Source organism: Thunnus maccoyii, chromosome 12 (assembly GCF_910596095.1).
Source record: "Thunnus maccoyii chromosome 12, fThuMac1.1, whole genome shotgun sequence".
Taxonomy (NCBI): Eukaryota; Metazoa; Chordata; class Actinopteri; order Scombriformes; family Scombridae; genus Thunnus; species Thunnus maccoyii.
The window spans coordinates 4,004,020-4,031,939 of NC_056544.1; the positions used below are offsets into that span (position 1 = coordinate 4,004,020).

Sequence of the window (27,920 nt, forward strand, 5' to 3'; positions counted from 1 at the left end):
GCTCCATGCACATCAGTCAGTGGCTTCAAGAAGACGAGAGCAAGAGAGGAGAAAGGAGGATAAGAAGGAAGAAAGGCTAGAAAGAGGGAGAACGAGAGTCAGAAAAGAAAAAAGAAAGTAAAGAAAAGAAAAGAAAGAAAAAGACATTAAGAAGACAGTGAAAGGGTGAGCTGGGAATCTATCCAGTGGACTGTAGAGACTTCAGTTTTGGACAAAACCAGTGTGACTGGGAGTCTACTGGGAGGACAGACTGGTTTCCACCCGCAGTGAGCAGACTGCCAAACACCATGGCTGACAACGTGAACGAGGAGTCGAATTATGTCCCGGGGAAAGATGAGCTGGACTGGGGCTATGAGGAAGGTAGGCTGGTCTTCATCAACATGTGAAGGGATGCTGGGAAATACAGTATGTGATGCTAACAGCTGCTTTAAAAGGCTGAAGTTCCAGATGTGTTTTAAAGTGGTCTGAACCCAAAACTTGAAGCACTTTGAGTGGTCTTGGACACTTACTGTGTCAGCCTGCACATTCTGAAGTGAACTTTTGCAGTGTTGTCATATGTACTCTAGATCCTGGTTTTGTGTTGGTACACTGTAAAAAATGTCTGTCAAAATAAGACAATTGATTTGTACATCAGGGTGTCACTTGTTCCTCTGCTGGACAGGAACAGATGTACTTTATATTAAAGCGGCAACAAAGCTTTGTTTGGATTTCAGGATTTCACACTCAAGGACATTTTACATTCAAGATTTTTCTTAAACAACTTGATATGTGATGGAATTAAAGGGATACTCCAGCAATTTAGTGCTGCAGTTTATATTGGAATTTGTAAAGTTGGGGGACTAACAACAGACAAATCAAAAAAGAATCATCAAAATCAAAGCAGCAGAAGATGAGATTTCCTGACTTTTAGTCCCTAATGAGGAAAAAAAATGCTGGATCCTACAATTCCCATAAAGCAACTTAATTATGTCTTTTATTAGACTCTCTGTGCCTGGGAAAAGCATGCGTCTTTCAAACTCCACAGTGCCAGGTTGTAATGCAGGTTTTCTGTCAAATGTATGAAATCTCAAGACCAAGATGAGACATCACTACATTGTGATGTTATGAGCCTGTTTTCACAAGCGGCTTTGCATGATCAGTAAGCTAAACCTCATGTTTAAAATTGGTGGATTGACCCTTTAACTGTCATAAACATTTTTGTTCAGTGTCAGGTCAGTCAGTCCATATTTGGGCTGAACAAGATCAGAATGAAAGGTAACACTCTCCAGTAACTGTGGAAAGGGTTATCTGGAGCTGGGGTTTTTTGCATTCTTTGCACAGTGTAATATCTAACACTAATATCAACTTTTTGGGTTGATATAAAAATGTGTTTAGTAATAGTATGTCATACAGTTGTGTGATGAGCTCAGTTGGTGTGTGTGTTATCTCACTCTCTCTTCCTTTTGTTGCTTGCCTTTACTGAGCACCGTGGGATGAACTGTGATATTAATCTGTAATCTTCTTACTGTAAGTATACTGAGTGCTGTGTAACACTTTGCACACATAACCTAGACACTAACATATGGCTTGCATATGCCACAAGTGTCCTGTAGAAACTTTGTGTCTGAACAGTCCATTTTTCATAGGCTAAGCAGAGAGAGCCATGCTTGAATTGACACAAATAGTATATTTAAACTTTTTAATGTTTTTCATTTATTATTTACTCTCGGCACAGAGTCAGAGAACATTTTGTGCATGTGAGCTTCGATTCTCTGCAGGACACTTGTGATATTGGACGTTTATAAGGTCTTTATTAAAATCGACTTTTCTAAGGATTATAATGTGAGAAACAACATAAAAAATTGAAAGCTTTAATTGAAGATAGAATAATTTATGATTCCTCCAAAAGACCTTATAGACTATTTATGAAAAAATAACAGGCCTGAGGCAACAGTCACATCATAATAACAACTCTACACAGTGAAAAGATATTAATTATTAAATAGAACTAAAGCACTTTAACAGGACAGACAATCACCAAGGCTGGGCAACTCTCTAAATTCACCCAATGAAACCAAAACAATGATACTCGCTCCCAGAACCAGCACTAATACAAACTAACTGTGAGCTATTTCCAAACTGCATTAAAGCAGAGCGTCAAGTAAAGGAATGACTGGGGAGGAATGATCAATATTTCATGAAAACGTTGATTATTCTTCCTCAGATACCAGAACCAGAGCTAAAAGATTTTATTGGTTATTGGACTTGCAAAACAGTTGTTTTTTTCTTGAATAAAATGCCAGCCTGCTAAAATATGACTGTCTTGGAGTGCATTAGGTATTCATTTTCTATAGAATATGAAACCCAGTATCATTTTTAAGCTTTTTCACAAAGCCTGTTAAAAGTAATCCACTATGGAAAAATAGATTAAAGGAACAGTTTGAAATTTTGGGAAACACACGTATCTGTTTTCTTCCCCAGAGAAAAGAAGATCTATATCACTCTCATGTCTGTAAGATGAACATGAAACTACAAGCAGCCGGTTAACTTAGCTTAGCATGTTCAAACAACAACATAGTAGCTGTTTGAATGCAATTGGTCTGTCTGTTGTCTTGTCAAAACCCATTCATCCCAACAAGCACACATAGAATTTTATACAGCCTTTTTAGCTGCATTATTGTCGCTGCAGTGAAACACTCTGTGCCTTTAGTAAACTGTTGTCAAGGCTCTAGTTGCTGAGGAAAGAGGGAATGTGACAGGTCCCCCCACCCCACCACTTGGCTACAGAGTGAATAGTCAGTCAGTGTGAAGTGTCCGCCTCAGCTGTAGTTGCAGCAGAAAGGCGTACTGTGAGAAGTTTAGTTCATTTTCTTGGTGGAACATGGGTGTACTGGACTTTCCTGAACATGATACTCACCAAATGTGTTCGTTTCCTCCTTTTAAAAAAAAAGACACCGTTCCACACATCCTACAGTGTTCTCATTGTGAGTGATTGTGGTCAGCGACAAGCTGAACTGAATCTAGACCAGAGTGCACCTGTGGTATTTCTTGATATCACTTTCTCCACGCTGTTTCACTTGGTCTTCACTTTCTGCCAGTGCAAGAAAACTTAAGTTGATGGTGAACTGGTTGTTGAACAGTGTTACTCTGTTAATTAAAGTCAGTTTGCACAATTTTCCTGTCGTTCCGGTCAAAATTAAGATATTACAATATTAGTTTCTCATAAAAAATATACATCCTTATAAAATTATCTGTCAATTCTCGTGCCCTACATAGGCTGACCCTCTTTCTGCAACCACAACCTGCTTTAATTTATTTTTTTGCACTTAAACTTCCTTCCCATCTCTCTTTCACTTTGTGTTTTTCTCCCCTGCTTGCAGCAATACTCTCATTGTCACAGTCCCAGCAAGAAATCCTGTTCACACACTGGATACTGAGAGGAAGCAGAGAGGGAATGAGCGGAGGGGTAGAGGGAGAGAAAGGCGAAGGGTGATCGCAGGCTCTTTTCAAACAGACTTTAGAGAGAAAGAGAGTGAAGAATAGTTTGTGTTTGAAACACTTTATGCGTCCTTCTGAAAAGTGTTCTCCTACACACACAAACACACACACACACACACACACACACACACACACACACACACACACACACACACACACACACACACACACACACACACACACACACACACATACACACACAAACACACACAGAGGAACTGGACACAGACACACACACAGACACACACACACACAGACACACACAGAGGAACTGGACACAGACACAGACACACACACAGACACACACACACATACACACAGAGGAACTGGACACAGACACAGACACAGACACAGACACAGACACACACACACACACACACACAGAGGAACTGGACACAGACACAGACACAGACACAGACACACACACACACACACAGAGGAACTGGACACAGACACAGACACACACACACACACACACACACACACACACACACACACAGAGGAACTGGCCTCGATAGTATTTTGTGTCATTTGTTCCTAAAGAGGATGATGAAAATAGCAGGGAAAAGAAGAAAAAGAAAGGTTATGCACTGAGTGACTGAAAAGACAAAAATCATTTACTCAAGGTCAATCACACATGTATAAAGTTTCTAAAATTACATTTATCATCAACTTAAGACAAAATAATATATAATAATGTCAGTTAGCTGGGTCAGCAATGAAGGTAGAGTATGGATGAATGTGGTGCGTGATATGAGCAAACAAAACACAAAACCCTAACCCAACTGACTGCTTAAAAAGGAAATCACTTAAATAGGTTGAGACCTAAATAACTCAGATGTAGGTAGTTTCCTGATGTCCTCTCCAACTCTGCAGACTCTCAAACTCTTACACTGATTATCAGTGTGATTTTAGAGAAAACCATAGGTTTTTCATTTACTGTTCATTTACATTTACTCAATTAAGCAGTTTATTGAACCTATATCCAGTTCATGTAAGCTGCACAGACAGTGATGTATTTACATTTCCAATCCATGTGAAGTTAATAGAGGAAGAATTTGAGCCGTAATGAGCAATATAGTTGAACAAAGAAAAGCGCAGCACTTGCAGAAACTCAAAACTAAACCAAAAGTCCTAAAGGAATACTGTAGCTTTAAGGAAATTCACTTGCTGTCTTACTGAGAGTTAGACGAGAAAAAAATATCAGTTTAATCTGTGTGCTTAATGCAGCAGTATAGCTCTATAATACGTTTAGTTTAGGCTAGTTTAGCACAAACAACGGAGACAGATGGAGACAGCTAGCCTAGCTCTTACTGCTTTTACATCTTGTATGTGTGTATTTAACACATGTAGAAAATGATAAGGAGACATTATGATTTAACTAGCAGTGAACCACAGTTAAACAAGCAACAGCTGGGGCCAGTGACCACATACAGCATCTTAGATGTCCAATAGGCTAAGTGAGTTAGCAATTTTGCTGTACATTCCTAACTCTGAACAAAACCTATGTGATTCTTGGATGTACATGTGATTACCTTGCTAGCTAACTGAGTTTTTTTTTTATTTTTTACTTTTAACAGAAACTTGCTATATCTACCCACTTCCAGTCTGTCTGCTAAATATCAGAGAGCTATCTCTATTAAACATACATTTTCATGACAGACATTTTGAAATGTCTTAGCAAGAAAAGCACAAGTGTATGTATTCATATTATTCAGTTTATGTCAGCCAGTCCCTTGGCTGTAGTATTGTTCATGTTCACTATCATGTCTTACTGGACACTTAAATTGAACGTTTCATTAATGTTATTAACATCACCAGTGAGTTTTCTGTTGTAACGAGTCAAAATGTCTACAGTTCTACCTATTTCACTCATTTTATACAGGCTAAGGACACTTTTAAACAGTACAACTGCATTTTTAACTGAATACACATATCTGTCTACACCTCTAGCTATTTTCTTTTGTTGAAGTTTGCTCTACTCTGACTTTTTGTATTGCATATCTACATACAATAGCTATCAACAACTTACAGGTGTGGCACAGTGATCTAGTGTCTTTCAGGCTTAGTGTTTTTCATTGTTTCCAGTCAGGAGTGTCTGTTAGTTGAACATTTAGTCTCTGTCTCCACCAGTGTCTGTTTCTATGACATGAAAATTTTGGACCATTTACAGTCCAGGTGCTAAATTGTAGTTAAACTGTGGTTTCTTAACATTACAGTATAGGCTAAATGTCAGACTCATTAACTTAAACCCACTCTCACATTTCAATCCATTGTCCTCATTTATAGTTGAGCTGTTGGTGAGCTTTAGAAGCCATTTAACTTCCAGATACAGCTAACAGCATGAGGAAAAAGATGTATAGTTCTACATCTAACTAAACACACATCTAAATTCAGTCAGATCTGTTGTAAACAAGAGTAGTCCATGATTTAGCATTGCACTCCCCAACCGACATTTGACTCATGATGGACAGTTTTAAAAAAGTATAAAAAATGATGCAGCAGAAGATATTGTATTTTATTATTTATTATTGTATTACATGCATTCTTCTTCCTTGTCAAAACCTGGCACCCACATTATCCACAATGCAACTTGACCACCGAAAGTGTGGTCAGAGATTGGGGTATTCTATGCTAGTAGCCGTAATGTAGCCTGGAGCTGCTAGCTTCCAACAGAGATGAGGAGCCACAAAGTCTGCTAACGTCACTGCTGTCTAACTCCACTCCTCCAGATTTTTTCTTTTTCAAACTTGTAGTCTACAGACCCAACCAACGCTGCCTCAGGTGACATCACTTGAGGCTATTATACAACTTTTTTTTCTTTTTTTTAACTATTCAGTAGTACTCCTGAACACCTCTTTAAAGGGGCCCTGTGAAGTTTTCTTGTAAACAAAGTTATGCTTTTATTGAGTGTAACTCAGCAAAATTAAATGATGTCTAACATACCTGTTGAAGGCATTTCTTTTCTAACAAAACAGTAGCAAAGCTAATTTTTAAGTTCTTTTGCATTGTTTACATCCATGTTTACTAGCTTGCAGTGCTCTCCTTCCCTGCCTGTATTAGAACATTACAGCCACCTGTGGATCATTGCATTAGTGTGAAACCATTGGCAGGACTGTGCATTGCATCACATCGAGTTGTTTTTCTTGTGCATATATGTGCACAAGAAAAACAACTCGGGGACCCACTCATAAAAAACCTGGTCCATAGTGCTACTTGAGCTCAGAAACTCCACACAGTACCTTTAAGTGTTTAGTTCATGCTTTGCTGCATGTTCCCTCGGGTGAAGTTGGGTCCAAGGTAGCCTTATCTAGTGAAATACTTGAAGCCAGGTGCTGCACTGCTTTATGAAGGTCTGCTTTGGCATTTGGAAGTGTGAAAAACCAGAGTTCAGAGCAAAAAGCTAAATTTGCTAGCAGGCTATGGGATAAACCGCTATGTTTATTACATAAATGTATTTCGGCAATGACCTAATGCTGACAGGGTTTCATCAGTGACACACTGTTGTGGGGTACGTTGGTTTTGACATGTTATTGCAGGATAAGTACAGGTGTAATTAATAACATTAATTGCGCTTGGTACTGCGCATGCTGGCTCACTTGCAGGGTTTGCAGGGCACTTAAATGGAACAGACACATTGTTAAAGTGACACCTGTAAGTTAGAATATGTGCTTTTAGAAAGGCCTTTAGCTCCAGTATATTCCTCTGCTATTTATAATGTCTTTAAGAAAACCATGAATATGTATTATATCATTACAAAAGGGAAAAATCTAATTGTATATTGCTGCTAAGATTACATAGTAAATGTGTTAGACTTAAAATACTGTAAGTAATTATAGTACGGTAATTTTGGTCATAGGTTTGGGAACATATTCTGGTTAGGGCTTGGATAAGGATTTGATCATGGTTACATATTACCACTGAAGCACACTATATTTAACATCTCATCATGTAGAATGTAGGGCTCGACAATGACACCATGCACATGTATGGTGATTTTAAAGATTTTTATTGTAAAAACTTTGCTAATTCTTTTTTTTTTAACAAACTTCACAATTTACAAAAAAACCCCAAAACACATACATGAAACACAAGTCAGAAACACAATGAATAAAAATAAAGTGCTGGGTGAACAAAGTGCAGAGAGTTCAGTCAGTGAACTGACTGAAGTGCCTCCTTGAGAGCATGTTGGTCCCTCAGATCGAAGATCCAGCACACGCCAAGGAAGGTTTTGACCTCTATCCAAAGTTCTCTTCCCTCCGAGGTCAACAAGCACATGTTTAAAGACCATGTTGCTGTAAGTCACAGTCTGTTTGATTACTATGGCACATCTGGTTTACCACAGTTTAACACACACTACACTGATGATCAGTTGGAACAGTTCTTTTTGTTTGGAGGGCATCTTTTCTTGCAGCAGGCAATACATGATAGAGTTCAGATTAAAAACCAGTCCAAGGCCTTGCATTATAGACCAGACCTCCTGAACTCTGTAACAGTCCATCGGGAGGTTTTGTTTCATCATCATTACAATAAATCATGGAACATTCTTTTGTTGTTACATAATAACTCCATGAAACAACAGCTCTGTCAGTCTGTAACAGAAATAAGCAACATCTCTAATGCTCTCTGAGAAATTTTTATTTTTTTAAATTTTTTATCACCTCAGTGCCTGTGTGATCAGTAAGTTTTTATATTTAATTAACCCACTGTATTTAAAATCATTAATCTTTTTTTTTTATTTACTTGGTAGGCCATTCCAGTCTATATGTAAATGTTGGTGCTGTGTAATAAAATGTCCATATATTAGTTTACACTCAGGACCATGTCTGGCTCTCCCTCTCCTCTTTCTCCACATAGAGTAATCTCCAACTCAGAGAGCATTTCTGGAGATGATGGCAGAAACATTTTTAACAAAAGCTATTTTTTATGTGTATGTTTGCCTGTTCCCCCCCATAGGTGTAGAGTGGGGACTCCATTTCCCAGCAGCCAACGGCGAGTACCAGTCTCCCATCAACTTAAACTCCAGGGAGGCCCAGTATGACCCGTCCCTCCTGGATGTCGGCCTATCCCCAAACTACGTGGTGTGTCGAGACTGTGAGGTCATCAACGATGGACACACTGTTCGCATCATTCTCAAGTCCAAGTCAGGTGACTGTCAGGAGAAACACACTCACACACACACACACACACACACACACACATACACACACACACAAACACACACACACACACACACACACACACACACACACACACACACACACAGCATTTGTCCCCTATTGGATAAGCCAACATGCAACACACCACTACTACTACTACTACTACGACTACTACTACTACTACTACTACTACTACAACTGTTTGTTTTAAGAATCAAGAGCAGATTTGAAGATGTTGCTTTAGTTTTTGCTGTCTGATGATCTATCAATGTGAATGCATGTACTATTATCATCTAATGTGTGAATCATAAATCAGTCTAACCTAGAGTAAATAAACTATCTGTCTCACTTTCACTTCTGTCTGTTTTGATCTATCCTCTACTTCCTGTGTGTGCTTACCATATGTGTGAGAAAACTGACTAAAACACAGCAACTAAGACAATTATCCTTCAGTGCATACCCAGAGCTAAGCAAGAAGAATTTGTCAGTGAAAGCTTGAACAGGGATGATGTACTGCCCTCTGATGATCTGAACTATGGCGGTGATACTTTTACTAACAGAATCAACTCTGTGAGGGAAAGATTTAATGTGAGGATACAGATAAAATCTAAAAATAAAAACAATTTACTGTGGATTGATGAAAATTTGTGGAAACTAATGAAATCTAGAGATGCTGCATTAAGGAAGGCAATTAAAACTAGAAGAGACACTGACATGCTGATTTATAAAGGTTTAAAGAACAAAGTTATCCAAGAGATAAGAGAAGCTAAATCTCGTTTTTATCTCAATATATTGAATGTGGCAAAAGGCAATAGTAAATTTTTAGGAGATTTTAAACTCAAAGTACATGAGGAGTTAATTGAAGATCATCTTACTGTTGCTTCTGTCTTTCATATTTTTTCTTGAGTCTGTATATGAGTTCGGAATAAAATTTACAAAAAGGAAACTGGATATTGCTCCTATAGATGCTACAGGCCAGGTTTTCAAGCTGGTGGAGACTTATGAGTTACAAGTAAACATAAAAAGCTCAAAAAGTGGAGATGCTTCCCAATTTGACACCATGTTTGTTAAATCACACAAAGATATTTTAAGTCCCCTATTGCTCATTTAATTAACTTGTCTTTTAAACACAGCTCCTTTCCTGATGACTGGAAATGTGCCATTGTCACACATATTTTTTAATCTTTAAAATCTGGAGACTGTCTTAAAGCCAGTAACTACAGACCAATAAGTATACTACCAGTACTCTCAAAGGTTGCTCAGAAAGTTGTCATTGAACAACTGACTTCTTAATACAAGCAATTTTGGTCTATATTGTATGCAATTTGGCTTTAGAACAAAACATTCCACCAAAACTGCTGCCTCGCACTTAATAGAGCAAATTAAATCAAGACTTGACAAAGGAGGAATAGTTGGTGCTGCGTAAAGCATTCAACACAATCAACAATCATGATGTTTTAATATCGGAACTCTATAAATGTAACTTCTCATCTGCACTGGCATGAATGTTTTTATATTTATCTAATAGGATACAATGTGTTAAAGTTTGTGATGCACTGTCCAGTAACATGAAGTGCACAGTGCCGGTTCCACAAGGGTCAGTGTTAGGTCCACTATTATTGAGCCTATAATTAATGATCTCCCTCAACAGTGTCATGATGTAGAACTATAAATGTATGCAGATGACGCCGTTGTATACAAACATGCAAAAACAGCTGAGTTCGCAGCTACTAAGCTAACAATTGTGTTGGAAAACATCACTGGCTTCATCAATCATGTCTGAGTCTAAATGTAAACAAGACAAAAGGTATGTTTTTCTCTAAGACTATGGTACAACCTCCTAACGCTGATATTCTCATCAAAGGTGAAAGGACTGACATAGTAACTGATTTTAAATATCTTGGTGTGACATTGGATCCAAATTTGAACTTTAAGAAACATGTTTAAAAAATGGTTAAAATCATAAAGTACAACTAAGCAATTTTTCAACATCTTAGAAACTGTCTCTCTTTGGACGCAGTCAAGATATTTATGCATGCTATGATTCTTTCCCATATGTCTTATTGCATCACATGTTGGGGGCAGGCTGGAGAAACAGCCATAAAACCTCTTCAGTCCTTATGCAAACAAACACTAAAAGCTCTGGACAAAAAGCTAATGCATTTCCATCGCTGTAGGGTACTGGAGAGATACAATTTAGTGAGCTTTTTAATGGTTTGGCCCCTCCTCCACTACATGACTTTGTGTATACACGCTCAGTGAGTTCTATTAGATCCTCCAGAATATCCTTTATACAAGATTGTACCATACCATTACAATCTGACCATTTCGTCACACTGCATTTGGGCAGTCAGCGTTCTCTGTAAAAGCCACAACTCAGTGGAATGTCCTACCCGACGATATTAAGAGCTGCAGCTCCATCAGTACATTTAAAACCAAATTAAAAAATCTGCTAAAAGCTATTCAGCTCTGTAACCACTGACTCTAGATTTTATCTCATGGTTTTATCATAAACACAAATAATCTTGCTTTTAATCTGATAAACATACATTAGTCATTTCTAATCGACATTGTGGGTGTATGTGATGTGCTATTGTGTGTAGCTTTGTATTTTGTATCATGTGTCCTGTGTGTTTTTTGCTTTGCACTGTTTGTTATTTTGCTGTTATATGTTTTAATTGTGACCTGCCAAGGGACATCAAATGGTAACATTTATGTTGAACACTGTACATGGTCCCAAATAAATAAAAAATAAAATAAATAATAAACAATACCAGGTGTTTTCTGTGCTGTTGCCAGTGGTTACCGGGGGTCCGTTGCCCAGCGATCATGAGTATGAACTTCATGAGGTTCGATTCCACTGGGGCAAAGAGAACCAGAGAGGATCAGAGCACACCGTCAACTTCAAGGCTTTCCCTATGGAGGTAGATAGTGCACCACACACACACACACACACACACACACACACACACGCACACACACACAAATAAGGCCTAGACCATGGAGCCACATCAACAACCTCCAAAAAACTAAAGAAACACTGTGTTAATATAATAAGACTTCTGGCATTGGCATTTGTCCTTCAGATAACACCACAGTCCTTGAACACAAAATGTTTTCATTTCTGATAAGTAACACTTTTGACATCCTGTGTGGGTAAAGTTGAAAAGCTGGTGTGAATGTCTCTAGGGAGCCTTTAGATTGGGTTGTGTCCATCTGTATGTCCATAAACTTTATGCAGATGGCCTGAAAGAGAGCTAAAACAAACTGGAAAGGAAAATGAAAATGAAAATCAGGTTTAATTATTTGGTTAAAAAAAGTGAATATATATATATATAATATAAAACTGTCTTACAACACAGGAAACTTGCTATGTAAGTCCACCTGTCCTTAAAAAGTTAGTTCAACATTTTCAGAAATAATTTTATTCATTTGTATAAATTGTATACAGCATAGTTAGATGAGAAAATCAATGCCACTTTCGTCCTTGAATGTGATATCAGTCTTCTCATCTAACCCCCTTTCTCAGAAAGGAAGTGAACAAATGTATTTCTCAAAATGTTGAACTATTTTTTTAAAGGTCAAACTTTTGAACTCAGGTTTAGTCTCCCAGGCTGCATGTCCTGGCACTAACATCTGGCATTTAGTTGGAGGTTAAGGGCAAAACTGAAACTTTGAAAATGCCACAACTGTCATAACACTACATCGATTACATTGATGATACCTGGTGCCTCTTTTAATTAATTAATTCGTCATTACTTCATTAATAGATCAATGTGTGAAGTTCCTCAGTTTGTCTTGGTGCAGTTACTACTTTAATATTTGTTTAGTGAGTGGTATAATTTAGCTTAACATGTCTACCATACAGTTCTTAACCTCGAAGCAAGATTATGTAACTTATGAAAAGAAGAAATAAAACAATCATCCTCTTTCAAAAAATGTACCCTAAATTCAACACACTCAGAGGTTGTGAATAATTATTGAAGCAAAGGTGGAGTGGAAGTAGCTTTATGTTGGTGTAATGCTAAAAAAGCTGTTAGGGAGGAGGTTGGGCTACATTGGACTTACAAAATGTCACACTTTGAGACTGCAGACCCCTTTTGGCATTCATGTTCAATGTCATTGGTTTCTTTTAACCAATATCACAATCTTTACCTGACCAAATAGTTTTAGTTGACTAAACCTAACCAAATCTAAATCATAACCTTAACCTTAGAAGATAGGCAGATCAGAGAGCTGTTGTACAAAATTATTTTGGTAACAATCATTTGTGACAGTTTTGGAGGGCAATGAGAAATTTGTCATTTAGGTTGGTGGACAGCTTGATAAAACTTGGCAAAATTTGTAAAGGTCTGGTTACTTTTAGCCATTATTTCAATAGTCTTTCAATGACCATACTGTAGTTACAAATCTTGACATATTTTGACAAATCAACCAATTAATCCTCAGTAGGAAGTCACAGTCGAAACTATTGATAACAATGTTGACAGTTCAGTTCACGGTTTCTTTATCATCTAATCAGTTACAGATCTGTGGTCTGGTCTGACACCTGTTTCAGAGTAGAAGTATTGCACTCTTTTTCTCTGTTCAGATGATCTCAACATAAGAACCCTCAGTCACCACCAGCTGATGACTTCTCACACTCTCACTTACTACTGTTCCCTACACCTGTTCACAACAGTGGCCTCTCAAATACAGGTTTTGTTGTGTCTCTGTGCAGCTCCATCTGATTCACTGGAACAGCACACTGTTTAACACTCTGGAGGACGCTCTGGGGAAGAAGAATGGAGTCCTCATCATTGCTCTTTTTGTGCAGGTAAACATCCACATCAATACAAAGTATCAGGACTTCATGACAGTGGAGATTTACTTCCACCATGTTTCCCAGGTTGGGTGGCCTTACAACAGCGGTTGAAGAAGTACTCAGATCATTTTCTTAAGTAAAAGTAGCAATACCACAATGTAAATATATGCAATTACAAGAAAAAGTCCTGCATTAAATGTATTTTTGGCAAAATTTACTTAAAGTATTAAAGGTAGAAATTGAAATATTGTGGATTGAGTTTTACCTCTTACCTCTCAAACACTTATTTATTTTGAAACCATGTGAGAAGTTTAGAGGGGAAATGTCTCAACTCATAGACATCTGAAACATGACAAAGTTCTCTAAAAACATAATACAGTATATCTGTAAAAGGTTCTGAAACATATCTGAAAGTGTACGTATGTCCACCCGCCCACCCTGTCACCACCACATGGCCCACATTTTTAAAAATATTGACTTTTTCAGCCGATCAGTGGCTTTAGTGGTGTTTTTCCTTCCTGGAATTGTACATGTATTGTTTTCTTAGAGGAGTGAACATGCTTTCACTTCAGATTAGCTTGAATCATCATGTGCAATGAAAGTATTACACAAGCTTGAAACTACCCTCTGCTACATTCATGTGAAATTCCCCAATTCCCATACTTCATCACTTCATTAACCAGAGAAATCATCCTGGGTTTAACTGTCAGGAAAACTCTTTAAATTGTGGGAACCTTTTATTCCTCTCATTTTAATGAAACCAATAAAACCTCAGAGAATGATTCTGCTCTGTTGTGCCAGCTGAGGAAAACACACCCAGTAAAAAATAAAAGTCTCACTCACGTTTTACCTCAGAAAGCCCTGACCTCCTGAGGTCACAATCTTAACACGTCAACCTCACACGTCCTGTTTTTGACAGCTCCTTTAGTTCTACTTCCTGTTTACATCCTGCAAGGATACGGCTGATAGAAACTAAGATTTGCTTAAAACATTGTTGACATCTATGAAACAATCACCGACAACATTGCCTTTTGAAGATATAAGTTCTCTTACCACCAACTGCTCACTGGAACCTGAAATGTTTGATATGTTTTAATCAGATTGGTAAGGAGCATCTGGGTCTGAAGGCCATCACTGAAGTCCTACAGGACCTGCAGTACAAGGTGAGGCCAAAACTGAAAAGATCAGAGCAGATTAGATGATGTCATGTTACATCAGATGTATAAATGTTAAATATTAGATGAATAATAACATTGTGAAACTGGTAACATGATGACAATTATGGTATTGCTGTTGTTTTTCCATCAGGGGAAGAGCAAGATAATTCCATGCTTCAACCCCAACACTCTGTTACCAGGTGAGCAGAAAAAAATCTGGTTTCATAATGAATATATGAAGCCTTGTGACAAATTAATGTAGCTTCAGTTTTACTGCCACAGTTGAATCAAGATGTCAACCTGGTGTTTCACTATTGTTGCTTCACTCATTCATTCATTACGGGGAACTCATCATACATCAGCGTGTGTGTCCAGGTGTTGTGGAGTTCTACTGCAGATGTGAAAAAAGTAGTATAAAGCCATTTCTGTCTCCAGAGGGAGCTGTGTGAAGTCTGATAAATTTAACTTTATGTTCTATGTTAACCCCATTGAACTGCCTTGTGGTTGAAAAGTTCCACGAAATAAACTTGCCTTGTCTTTTAGTTTATATGTGATTGTATTACCCTCTGATCTTCACTGACTGGGCCTTGTTCACACACCTTTTGATTTACAGTACCAATAATGATGAATATAAAACATTATTCTTCAGTAAAAGAAAAGTGAAACTCAGAATGGGTGTAAATGAATGAATCAATACACCAGGCTAACATCTTCATCCAATGTAATGGATTATCTATTATTTTGTAGTTACAGCCACACTTCCCATCTTAAAATTAAATTTAATAAATCAGTTTTTGCTTTTTTCCTTGTGAAATATTGGATAGTTTGACCTCTTTGAGCCTCTAAAAATCCCTCAAATGACACAAGAAGGAAAACTGAATTATTGCTCGTCACTCATGTCATGTCCAGAGTGAGGCTATAATCTATGATGAGAGGTCATAAGTAGACAAAGCTTCATTTTAAGGGGTCACAAGCCAAAAAGATTAGGAACCAAGCAGTCAAAAACTTCACAAAGTTGCACAATTTTGTGGAATATTATTTTGTATTACATTAAATGTTAAATCTGCCCTCAGACCCATTATTGAGAGACTACTGGGTGTATGAAGGATCTCTGACCACACCACCTTGTAGTGAGAATGTGACCTGGATCCTCTACCGCTACCCTCTCACCATCTCACAGCTACAGGTAAAAAATGAAATAAAAACATGCTGCAGTTCAGGCTCCTTGTACTATGTTAGAAACATTTACTGCATTCTTCTTCCATTCCTGCCTTGCAATATTTAAAGCTGCACTAAGCAATGTATTTATACTATCAATCGATGAAGTGACTGTGTGAATGTGAAAGCTGTTGCTCATAGTGACAACCCCACAGAGAATAAAAGTCTCATTATAATTATTGTCATTGATTTACCTGGTGCTAAACCGGGTCAGTGCTATCTCTGATGCTCCTTATAGCATATGTTAAAAAAGCAATACTCTGCCAGTGAATAAATATAACAATCATCTGATGCCTTAATGATCCACATATTGAAATCTCTCAACTTCCCCCTTCACAGGAAGGTCAGAGTTCAAGTGAAGGAAAGTTTTCTGCACTCACTAGACTTCCTAAGGCCTTAAAGGTTAAGGCTAGCAATTTTTTATATTTTCCTTATTGTCAGCAAATTTCATATGCAGAGCCAAACCAATCATGAATCTACACTACTAGCAAGTGTTGTGTGTGTATGCAAAGCCTGATATATGGCTTTCCTCTATGCCGTAAAACATGTCAGTGAGTCACATGGCTGCACCAGGTGACATGTTCCTTCATTATGAAGAGTTTGGTCACATTAGCTTGTTTAGAAATGGCTCCAAAGACTAATAACAGCGATCACGTTTTCAGTCTCTGGAGAGTAGTTCCGTGCAGGGCCGATGCTGCTGAGCATGCACAGGAACATAGTTCTTATTATAAAGAATTGATATTTTTCCATGGCTTTTCAACTTGTGAGAAGTTAACATTAGAAAATGAAGTGCCCTGTCCCTGGTTGTGGAAATGTCCGGACCACACAGTTAGAAAAGCAACAGAAATTTTACTTTTCCCCTTCAGAATCTCTGTTCTGCTGTCGATCACTGGAAGCAATAAAGAATCCATGTTTTGAACCCATGTTCAAAACATGCTCAGTGGCACGAGACTACTCTCCAGACTCTGAATTAGACCCATATCAGTCTTTGGAGCTCATTGCTGTGTTTTTAATAGTTTTTGGACAACAATGGAGGTTTACAGCACAGAAGAATGTGATATATCAGGCTTGTAAGTAGATCACTTAGTTTACTGTTGGTTTGCTCTGCACAGAGATTTGTTGACGATAAGAAAACCATAGGAAGCCATATCCTTTAAGCTCTTGGGAAGTCTATTGAGTACAGGACTATCAGGTATTTGGATTGACATTAGGACAACTGCATGAGTATTAATAAGAGTGGTAAAAAGTAGTGAGCAATAAAAATGGTTTGATCAAGAATCATAAATGCTATTCACCAAGAGCTCCATCATCAAATGACTATTTTATGCTTGTGCAGTCATCTGACAAATGAAACTGGAAAGTATATAGCTGTCAACAGCTGTAGCGTCCATGTTTCAACTTGGCTCTCTCTTTCTCTACATCCCATATAATCAATACGTCAAGCCCTTTTATGGCTTTCATACCACACAAGACCACTAACCTGAGGCTGTGAGGCATTCACCACAATACAGGAAGCGTTTACACCCACTGCCAATCAATGAGCCTGTCATCATGCCTTTAATAGATTTAAACTTTAATTCAGCCTTTGCCTGACTCATGGCTCTCTTCAAGCAAATTGTTGTAAAGGATGATGATGGCAAACCCCTGACATTTCTTTCAGTCTTTCATCTGAGCTGCCCTCTGGCCTGCTGGCCCTTTGAAATGCTAATAGACTGACTTCTGGCTGTCCTCATGCCTTAGGCCATGTTACTAATGTGGATGAACTTATAAAACTCCAGTTAAATCATTTTTACAAACACAGCTGGGTGCTCTGCTTGGCCTTAGTATAGCAAACTCTGACTCTCTCTGTCATCACTTCTGTTTTAATATGGCAAAGCACGCAATAGTGACTGCACCCCTCTGTCTATATATATCATCATAAATGCTGTAAATGCTACCTGCTCAATAAGGCTAATCTTGGACTGCTGCATTGAAACTTTTGATGAAATTGTTTTTTTGTATTTGTGTAGCCAGACAAGATTGAGACATCTGCACTCACTATTGATAAAAAGGCTAAATGAGTAGGCCAAACTACCATTTCTGACTTCCAGCTGTTTTCACAACATTGGAAGGGCACCTGCTGTTTCACCTCACATGATATCTTTGTCTCAGTCCTTAGACCAACAATTCCTCTAAATTAAACAACAAAATACATTGGTGGATAATTTGTCTGTGCCCTCAAAAACTGTTACAAGTTACAGTTGAAAAATGAATATGTTTTATGATGGGACAACAGGTTTGGTTATGGGTTTAGGGAAAGATTATGGTTTAAGTACTCTGCAAAGGTTTTGTTTGTTAAGGTGTTTAAGGTCAGGAGATGACTGTGGTCATTGTTTAAAAAAACAAAACAATGCTGACGCGTCGTTGAAAATGGGAAATGAACAGTGGTGTTCAGGTCTGATGTTTTGTTGAACCACTTTGGGAGAATACTTTTGAAAAAAACATTTTGGGGGGTTAAAAAAAACACCAGTTTAATGTGGATCGAATGCTGAAATGGAGAGAAACTGATGTGTTTTCAGATGTATCCACAATAGTGTGGACTTGGTCTAGGCAGTGGTTTTCAACCTTTTTTGCAAGTGACACCTACATATAAAGCATTATATACTTTGAGGGAATTGTCAAAGGTTACATGTATATGACTTGTGGGCATTTCAATTGAAGAGCTATATATGACATATATATATATATATATATATATATATATATGATCTTAGCCTGCTAGCCTGTTTTCTTTGTAGTGTGTCAACCATGTTCACACCACTGAGTGAAGATGGACAACAGCAGAAGTGTTTCAAAACAGCAGGTCCTGTTCTTCTAGAATAGACACATCAAACATCCAGCTGTTATTGACTGTTCAAGGACCAAGAGTGTGTGTAGTGTGTGTACACAGTGCATATGTACATCTAAATATTCAAGTATGTGTGTGTGTCGTACAACAGTTGCCATGCCGACTAATTTTGCACTTTGACAGTGGGCTATAAATCCTCCTTCTGTAAGCCAATAGCATGACAGCACCGGAACTGTTGTCATGTTTGTTTTGGCCGATGTAGCCAGCTGCTACCCATGTGTCACCAGTAGTGATAATATACGCAGCGGCTGCCTTTACACATGAACAGGAAGTCAGATTTTGGATCTTTTGCTTCACAGTTCTGGTCTTGGCAAGAAAAAAAACCAATGTCTACTATGTTGGTTGTTGTTGTAAAACCTGGTTCCCACATTATCATTATATTGTTAAGGGCTCTTCCTCTGTCATTAGGGACTCCACATGGGTCCCAGTCCTTTTATATTTCCCCAGCCAGATTTCTCTCACCATCCCCAGATGGTGACAAAGCTCAGCTCTGAAAGCTTTATCACCTCAGTGTCAAACAGCCGGAGGAAACCCTGAGTTTAGTGCAAATATTTGAAGTCATATAATGAATGATCATGTGTATCTATTGAAAGTCAAACAACAAAAGCAGTATGTTCATGCAACTATGTTGTTTTTTTACAGGGACCAGACTGTATAAAAGCACTGTACAAATTTCAGACCACTCTGCCAACACTAACATTCACAGTGGACACTGCATGTTTTAAGTTTTTGGGGATGCTTTTGTCATGCAAACTAAAACATTAAGATACTGAATATCAGTATTGGGCCATATTGGTCAAACTTGTCATGTGTGGAGGCTTGAAATATGGAGCTGCGACCCAGTTCAGCCTCTAAAATTAAATATTTCCCTTTCTGTTACTGTAGATTGAGGAGTTTCGGAGGCTGCGGTCTCATGTCAAAGGGGCTGAGCTGCCAGAAGGAAATGATGGGATGTTGGGGGACAACTTCCGTCCCACCCAGCCACTCAGTGACCGGACGGTTCGTGCCGCCTTCCAGTGACTGTCACTTTCCACTGCCAACTCAGAAAAACTATGGACCCACAGATATAAGTATTGAAGGTAAGAGTGTTTCAGTGAGCTACGCTTTTATTTGAAGTCATTTTGTGTCCACCTAACCTAAGTTTGATAATTACTCTCCTTTCAGCTCCTTTTAGTTTTGGTATCTGTAAACTCCTGAGAAAAAGATCTGGCACTCTTTTATATGATCCACTATGTTCACCAGCTATCTGCTAACTTTATCTGTCTGCTGTTTGGTGCTGGGCAGCTAGTGTACTTTGGGTTTCTCAGAACTTTCTCACTCAAAACAGCTGCTTGCTGCTGCTGGGTACCAGGTGGATGAGAGCAAATAGACTGAACCAAAACAGTAAAGTTATGGGCCTTGAAATGGAAACAATGGGCTGAAAGAAGCTAAAATGCTCTGTTGAGGGCGGCTACAGAGTGAGTGATAATTCTCTGTGGATTTGTCACTATGACTGACAGGTTTCACATTACATGTAGTGATTTCACCCATTGGTAATATAAAAATACTGATTAGTACAGCTTTAACTTAGCATCTGCAGATAATGGCACTAACGACAAGCACTTGCTCTATTTTTCACCAAATACAGTATTTTTAGTTAGTTCAGCACATTTCCTCACAAGGGACAGACTTTTAATGGAAGTAGGCATGCTGTCCCTGAGGTATTTGGGTCCTGTGAAACCACTGTATAATGGTTCAAGCCCTGGAAGAACTAACCCAGTTCAGTTACTAATCTGGGACTAGCCTATATACAGTATGTAGAGTATGGAGGGATCCCGGATTTAGTTCAGCAGCACTGCAGTAGAGAGGCAGGGTAGAACTTTTGGAACTCCGGGGGGAAAAACACTGAAAGGACCTTGAAGTACTGAATTTTAGTGATATTAAAACTATTAAAGTATTTTTTCTACATGTCAGCATGTTAGATTCACAAAAACTAATGAACGATACAATATACAATATCAACTAGCCTTTGCTCACAACATAATGTCAGGAACAGGGGGGGCACAGCATCTATTATGAAATTAATTATCTAATCTGACCCTGGTGTGATATCAGAGGACGTTTATACATCTTATTTGTGTCACTCCGGATGTTAAAGGTATGTTGTGCAGCAGCTGACTTCACTAAATCATTTCCACATTCAGTTTGGATCTTCTGTCTTTAAGAAATACTCCAACGTTTTAGTTTTGGTTTTCCAGAATGTTGGGAGGACTGCAAGAGACAGATTAACACTGGTATCTTGACTTTAAAGAGTAAAACCAGGCTGAAAAGCCATATTTTGCTGTCCTCTTTGGTTGAAAGTTCAAGCCTGTTTCACCACTTACCACACCTAGCACCACTCATGGGTGTGATTGGGTGTGGTCACCCAACAGTGATGTCACAGGGTCCTGGAGTACACCTGTGCACCACTGCAACAAGGTGAGAAGTTAAAGGACGGGTACACAATTTTTCAAGTCTGCATTAGAAGATGCCTTCATAATGCACTTACAATGTAACTGTTGGGGGACAAAATCCACAGTCCTCCTTCTGTGTAAAAGTGTATTTCAAAGTTTATTTGAAGCAAATATGAAGCTTCAGTCGTCCAAGTGAGTCAAATCAAGTAAGTATCTTTCAATGTTACAGACTTTTTAGTGCCAAAGTCCTTCTTTTTGTTACTATACTTCCACCGCAGCTCAACAGGGAAACACTGTCTGAGGAAACACAAAGAGGGAATCTGATGCTGAAAATGCTGTAAATGTGGCAGATATCCATTTGATATGACTAACTCAGACTGCTGAAGCCTCATATAAGCTTCACATCAACTTTTAAATGCATTTTTGCACAGAAGGAGGTCTGTGGATTTTGTCCCCATCACTTACATTGAATGCATATTTGAAGAGGATCTTTTAATAACCAGTATGAACAGGAGGACCACTTTATGGTGAAGAAGACTGGTTTGTTCATCTTGACTGTGAATTTTGTAAACCTGTGCCTGGAGCACAGAGCGTACTGTATCCGAGTCTGCTGAGTCCATGTTATGGCCAGCTTGTACTGTCAGGTATTGAACCACAGCTTGGACTCAAATGCAGACAGACTCAGTTGGCAAGTTCAAAAATCAATCCTTTAATCACAGCTGGGTTGGTACACAGGTGAACAGTCAGCAAAACAAGATTATCCAAATCAGTGGGCTAAAGGCAAGGTCGAAGGCAAAAACAGGTCAGGAAACTGACCTCACAAGGAAAAAAGGGCTGGAATGCTCTCACACAGGAAAAAGACGAACTGGCACAGAAGATAGGGAACACTGAGACTGTATACTCTGGGGGAGGGGAGACAATGAGACACAGGTGCAACACATCAGGGCAGGGCAGGTAATCACACAAGAGGGAGACACATGAGGGAAGGAAGTGAAAAACCTGAAACAAGACAAGAGGTGAGTATCAAAATAAAACAGGAAGTACACGACAAAGAACACTGGGAGAAACAAAAAGATAACTCAGCTATCCAGCCAGGGCATGACAGTTCATGTTTTAAGATGGACTTGAAAAATCATGAACCTATCCTTTAAATCACTGGAGGTCAGTGGGTGTTAAGTTACACTTTACAATCCAAGTATAGATTGTCCCAAAAATGCTGGATCATAGATTTCCTACAACTTGACAGCATCTTTCAAACATCTTTCAAAGTCTATGCCCCCAGTTTGTGGCATGTGCTTTCTGTTCAAGGTTATGTACACCTTTGATTTCTGCCCAACAGTTGTACTCAGGTTTGGCAACATAGTATGTGAGTGATGGGGGACAAGGGGACAGGTGCTTTCGCTACGGAAGTATCATACTGTGGAGGACCTATCTCCACTAGAGTCCCCTCCCCCTTTGCCCAATGATAATGAGCCCTGAGCTTTACTAGTTTGAACCTCTGGCTGGGTACTAAGCTGGTGTTGGTTCTTCTTAGCTTTGGTGATGATAGAGTAGGCCTATTGAGTCATTTATAGCTGTTTTCAAAAATATATTGGCATTAGCTACCATGACAAGTGTCATTATATTCAGAACAGCTCAGCCAATCTTCTGCTTTATATATGTGGAAGGGTCAGCAAGTGAAATATACCTCAGACTCTTAGGTATCTTGTAACTGTTGAGGAGGGGCCACAATACTTAGTTTAACTGAACTTTCAACTAGAGTGAGATAGTTTTGAGTTTTGAGCAGCAAAAGCATTTGTGTATAGTTGAACATGCTATCAAACTATGTGATTGTGGTACAAAAAAAACACAGAAAATTAAAGTGTTTTTAAAGAGTTCTTCTTTAAAAAAAATGTAGTCTCTATCAGGGGTATCTCATACTTGATAAAGCTCCCTGTAGAGCCAAAGAGGAGATCATACAACTGTTTTCAAGAGTGTACTCCATATGATGAGATAAGTGGAATGCCAAGAAGATTGGTAACCTCATTACAAACTTTACGATGTCAACCATAGAGGAAAAATCATGCAAGTGGGTGTTTCCAGGCAGTCATGGTATTTTTGGAGCTATGATCACATAATGACCAATGCAGTCGTTTGAAATGAATCATTCCCATTTCACTGAATACAGCTATTTTTTGGCAGTTCCAACACCAAACTGTGAACTCCCAAATAGTGTTTACCCTCTGAAGGTGGAGTTGAACAGAAGTTGTTTTACAGTGCGACTCTTAGAGTTTCACTGGCATTGTGATTGCCAGTGAAGATGTGACCTGACTTAACTTAATTTGTATTTAAGGGACAAAGAGATGAGAGTAACAGAAGGACTAGACTGAACAGTCAAAACAGAGTGAGGGGAGAAGTGTGTTGAGAGGAGGCAGATAAAGGGGTACTGTGGTGGACGGGAGGTGAGAGTGCCAGAGGGCTGAAAGTGGAGGAGACAGAGGGAGGGCAGGGGGGAAAAGGGAGAGACAGAACAGAGGACTATTGTTTAAAGCGTAAATGGATACTGATCTAGTCCCACCAGCACAAACCCACCTGAGACAAGACCTCTGAAGGGGAGGAGAGGTAGGTGAGAGGTAGAGAGGAGAGGGGCTGGTGGAGGTCAGAAAACTAGTGGTAAAAAAGTGTAATGGTGGCATTTAGTGTGAAGTAAAAGTCAAATGGTGCCAGAACGTTCTCACTGTTTCTATTTTTTTGACATTCTGCTACACTTCTTACATGTTTTTCAATCTGGAGTGGTTACAAAGCTCAGAAAAAGACTCAGCATTGCAAAAGAGTACACCATAAAGTGGCTAAACATCATTAAGAAAAAGTAGGGTTTCATCCCATGTTAAGAGCAGGTTGGCTCTCTTGCCAAATCCACTTCATCTAGTCCTCTTCCTAGTCCTCCGCTGAAACAAAATACACAGAATCCAAGCCAATGTGTCCTGCTACCTGCATGAATCAGCTGTGACCTGCATGACTGACCAGCATGGAAATAAACAGGCTGTCAGCAGTTGAAAAGAGCAAATATTGTTGTGGAAATAAAGACCCTTTAATTCAACCAAAATTCAGCTACACCCACAAAAACAGCTGAGGTTGTACATCCTCTAAGAGAGCTGGGCTGTGTTATTCGGTAATGCTTTAATCCTTTAAAGCATTGGTCCTTTAATTCTATAACAAATTCCTGGAAATTTTCAATGTAATTTGCAGGTATTTAACAGGCAATTAGTGGGACATTTTACTGAAAGGGTGGTGCAATTTGATACAAAAAAACAAAACAAAACGGAAGAAGTGTTATGTTGGTTCAGTTGTTAATTTGCAAAAAATCTTAATAAATGACTCAAAATGCTTAGTTTGTATTAGTATTGGTGTATTACATTCTTTCTTAAAAAGTCTTTAATGAGCACATTTCTTATAGTCTACCAAATTACATAAGAATTAACAGTTACACAGCAACTACTTTCAGGAAAAAAAACTACATATAAAGCTACAACCCCCCAGCGCTCTTGAAAAATTCTAATATAGTTGCAATTTATAGGACCAGGCTGATATATTGTACCCTGAGAAAATAAATAATTTCACACTCCTATCCAGTTTCATATAAATATTAAGATGTGATATAAATTCTTTATATCAAGCCTCAGTGGTTTGGTGATTTGACTGATGACCATTTTCATGGCCACCAGTCCAGCTCACACAATCATGTGATTTTTATATGAAACAATACTGCAGATGGAAATATCATTAACTTTTATAGAGAGGCTTGAACACCTTTTTTTTTTTTTAGAAACTTTAGTTTAGTAGTCTTTTTTTTTTTCCTGAGAAGCCTTTTTACATGTTGAACTTTTTCCAGAATGATGTAACTGGCAGCTTGTAAAACCAGAACTTTAACATAGCGTTCCCAACCATTACATCCCAACACTGTAATTCAACTACCAGGAACACAGGAGCAATAAAAGTTCCTCTCTTTTCAACATTTTCCCAAAGTTCTGTCATCCTGCCTCCCTCTTTTGACAAGTTTCACTCTTCTGTGGAGCACATCAGGTTTCTCTTTTTCCTTTCTTTTAATCTGATCCATATTTTTTTTTCTTTACAGGAGAGAAGAAAGGAGAGGTGAGAGGAGGAATGTTGGAAAGAGAAGGAGAGTTGATGTGGTTATAGATCAGCTGCAGATTGAAGGTGGACAAAGAAACTATTGATTCACTGTGTGTTTGAGTGTGTGATCTGTGTAGGTGTGCTGTTCTTCCTTTTCTGCTTAACCTCTCTCTCTCCCTCTCATTCTCACTGTTTGTGTGTGTGTGTGTGTGTGAATGTAGCGCTCTGTACTTGTGTATGCTCTGTAGTTATGTCTCTAGTATTACTGTACCAAACTGCTCTGTGTGTGTGTGTGTGTGTGTGTCCTGATCAGATGATAGTGGGCTTTACTACCGGCCTGGTGTCTGCTGTTAAAACAAGAGGAAATATGAACCACAGATGTACCTGTACACACACACACACACACATACACACACATACACATACACACACACACACAGACACACATACACATACACACACATACACACACACATGTGTTATTCATTAAATGTTACACCGTGAATGTACTGCAGTCAACCTGCTGGACTAGTTTAACACACAGTTTACAAACTATACTAATGAATTTAAACTGAAAATGAAGTCAACTTGACAGAAGAATCAAACCAAATTCATATACAGCAAGTATACTTGTTAGTATATAACAATAGTTTGTAACTATTTGCTCTGTAATGACTGGCTATAACAGATATAATGGGAGTTATGTGGTAAATAGTTTTAGATTGGGTTTACATTCTATTAAATTTGCATAATGTGATAATATATATATTGGCAGCCTTCATATCAGCCTAAATCACACAGGATGGACACTGGTGGGATCTGCTGAGTGAACACTCGGTCGATAGAAATCTGAGGTCAACAGCTTCCATTGAACCTCCTCCACATCTCACCAACAGATTTAGTTTGCCAAACTCACATTACATGAATTCTGGTTAATGAAGTCCTCACAAGTCACTCTCACCTCTCCCTGCTTTAGACTGTCTAAGTGTGAATATAAGTGTGTTTCCATCCACCTGTTTTATGTGTATTTTCAATTTGCATGAATCAAAAACTGGAGTGTAGAAATGCAGGAAATTCTGAGAAAAGTCAAAATATTGTTAAAAAGTTTTTACACTTGTCTGAGTTGGAAAGTTGGTGTATCCATAACAAGAAATGCGAGTGAATAAATCCTGACGTACGTGAAGCGTGTGACTTAAACGTCTCTCAAGCTTCTACTCAGGAGACAAAAACATCAGATCTGTGAGGAGACTGTAAAGCTCCTCAAACAGAAATCATATATAGTCTTATTTCCATCACAGTTTTCACATGGTTTTCTATTGTTTGAGGTTTGACTGGCACTCTTTTAATGATGTCATCTTGCTGTGCCCTCCTCTGCAACTGGAGAATTACCACCACCAACTTTTTATCTTGATGAGCCGACTCCTAATATTCACATACAGTAGTGGATGGAAATGCATATTCATTCACATTTTCTTTTTCAAATCTCCTGGAAATTTTGATAAAATTTGCGTTACATTTAGATGGAAACTGACTTATGTCTACTGTCTTTTAAATATGAGCTGCTATAAAAAAAAACATCCCTCTTAAGTCACTGTAAGACAAGGCTGATGCTTTGGCTATTATTAAAAAAAAAAGTCCAGCTTTGATGTTTTTTTGTTGACCAACCCAGATATTATGCTCCCTTCATGTCATATCATACAGAGCAGCTGAGGGGGAAAAACTTTCATGTCAGCGTCTGAGATGTATTTTCATGTCAGAGGGGATTTCTGACAGAAAGCTCCAGAATGTTAACATATAGGCCTATTTGTTTGTATTTGGTTTCAGTTGCTATTAACAAACCGCTAAAAATATGTCAAATGATGAAAGTGTTAATTTAGGATTATTTTCCATTTATCTAATGTGACTACCGGGCTAGTAACCGGTGAACGTCCCCAATTTAAAACGAGAAGAGGATGTCATAGTCCTCTCATTCTGCAGACATGACATGAATGCAGCATTATCTTCGCTCAAGGTTCTCACTGAGTTCTTCTAATGACATTTATGCATTGGGTTCATAATTAATAAGAAAGAAATATTATGATATGCTTATATTTTGTTTAACAAGATAAACATAGTAAATCAGGCAATGAAACACATAATACATCTTATTAAATTATCTGGGTTTCAGGATTACAAACTGTCACAAACTGAATAGAATTAAATGGAAAGTGTTGAAATGCTATCATCTATCTTTATAGTCTCCCTTTGGACCCACCTGTGCCTCCTCAACTAGACCTTCCACCAAAGTGCTGACGTAAATCAGATGAGAGTCGATCATCTATTATCATTATTAGAATCTGTGGCACTGTCTGAACACTTTTCTTCAATATTTTTGAATGAAAATGGTCAAATGTGACACAAAATGATAGTCACAAAATGTTGATTATCAGCTTTAATACAGAAAGACGTCATTGACAGTGTAACACTACTCTCATCACTCCCTTCATATTGTTTTAGGAGGCAGGGAGGGTCACAAGCACTGTTTTTATGTGTGTGTGTGCATATTTGTGTGTGTATGTGTGTGTGTGTGTGTGTGTGTGTGTAGTCTTTTAAAGGTACTGTGTCTGACAAACGGAGCTGAAATAAACTGTGAGGACTGATGACTGTTACTATAAAGCAACAATAAATTACAAC

At 38.4% G+C, this 27,920-nt stretch overlaps 1 protein-coding gene across 1 annotated transcript; it reads left to right on the forward strand.

Annotated features, from left to right (window-relative positions):
* Positions 1 to 27,920, forward strand: ca8 (carbonic anhydrase VIII). Its single transcript, XM_042429925.1, has 9 exons — positions 1 to 360; positions 8,434 to 8,625; positions 11,436 to 11,560; positions 13,357 to 13,452; positions 14,541 to 14,603; positions 14,749 to 14,797; positions 15,671 to 15,783; positions 19,588 to 19,781; positions 25,249 to 27,920. The coding sequence occupies exons 1-8, from the start codon at positions 288 to 290 to the stop codon at positions 19,720 to 19,722; spliced, it is 846 nt and encodes a 281-aa protein (XP_042285859.1). The 5' UTR covers positions 1 to 287; the 3' UTR covers positions 19,723 to 19,781; positions 25,249 to 27,920.

Bases quoted from the DNA above. Each gene is read 5' to 3' on its own strand.
- ca8 (XM_042429925.1), top strand. From the start codon at position 288: ATGGCTGACAACGTGAACGAGGAGTCGAATTATGTCCCGGGGAAAGAT. The intron at 11,561-13,356 runs GTAGATAGTGCA...GTCTCTGTGCAG, and splicing joins TCAAGGCTTTCCCTATGGAG to CTCCATCTGATTCACTGGAA. The intron at 14,604-14,748 runs GTGAGGCCAAAA...TTTTTCCATCAG, and splicing joins TACAGGACCTGCAGTACAAG to GGGAAGAGCAAGATAATTCC.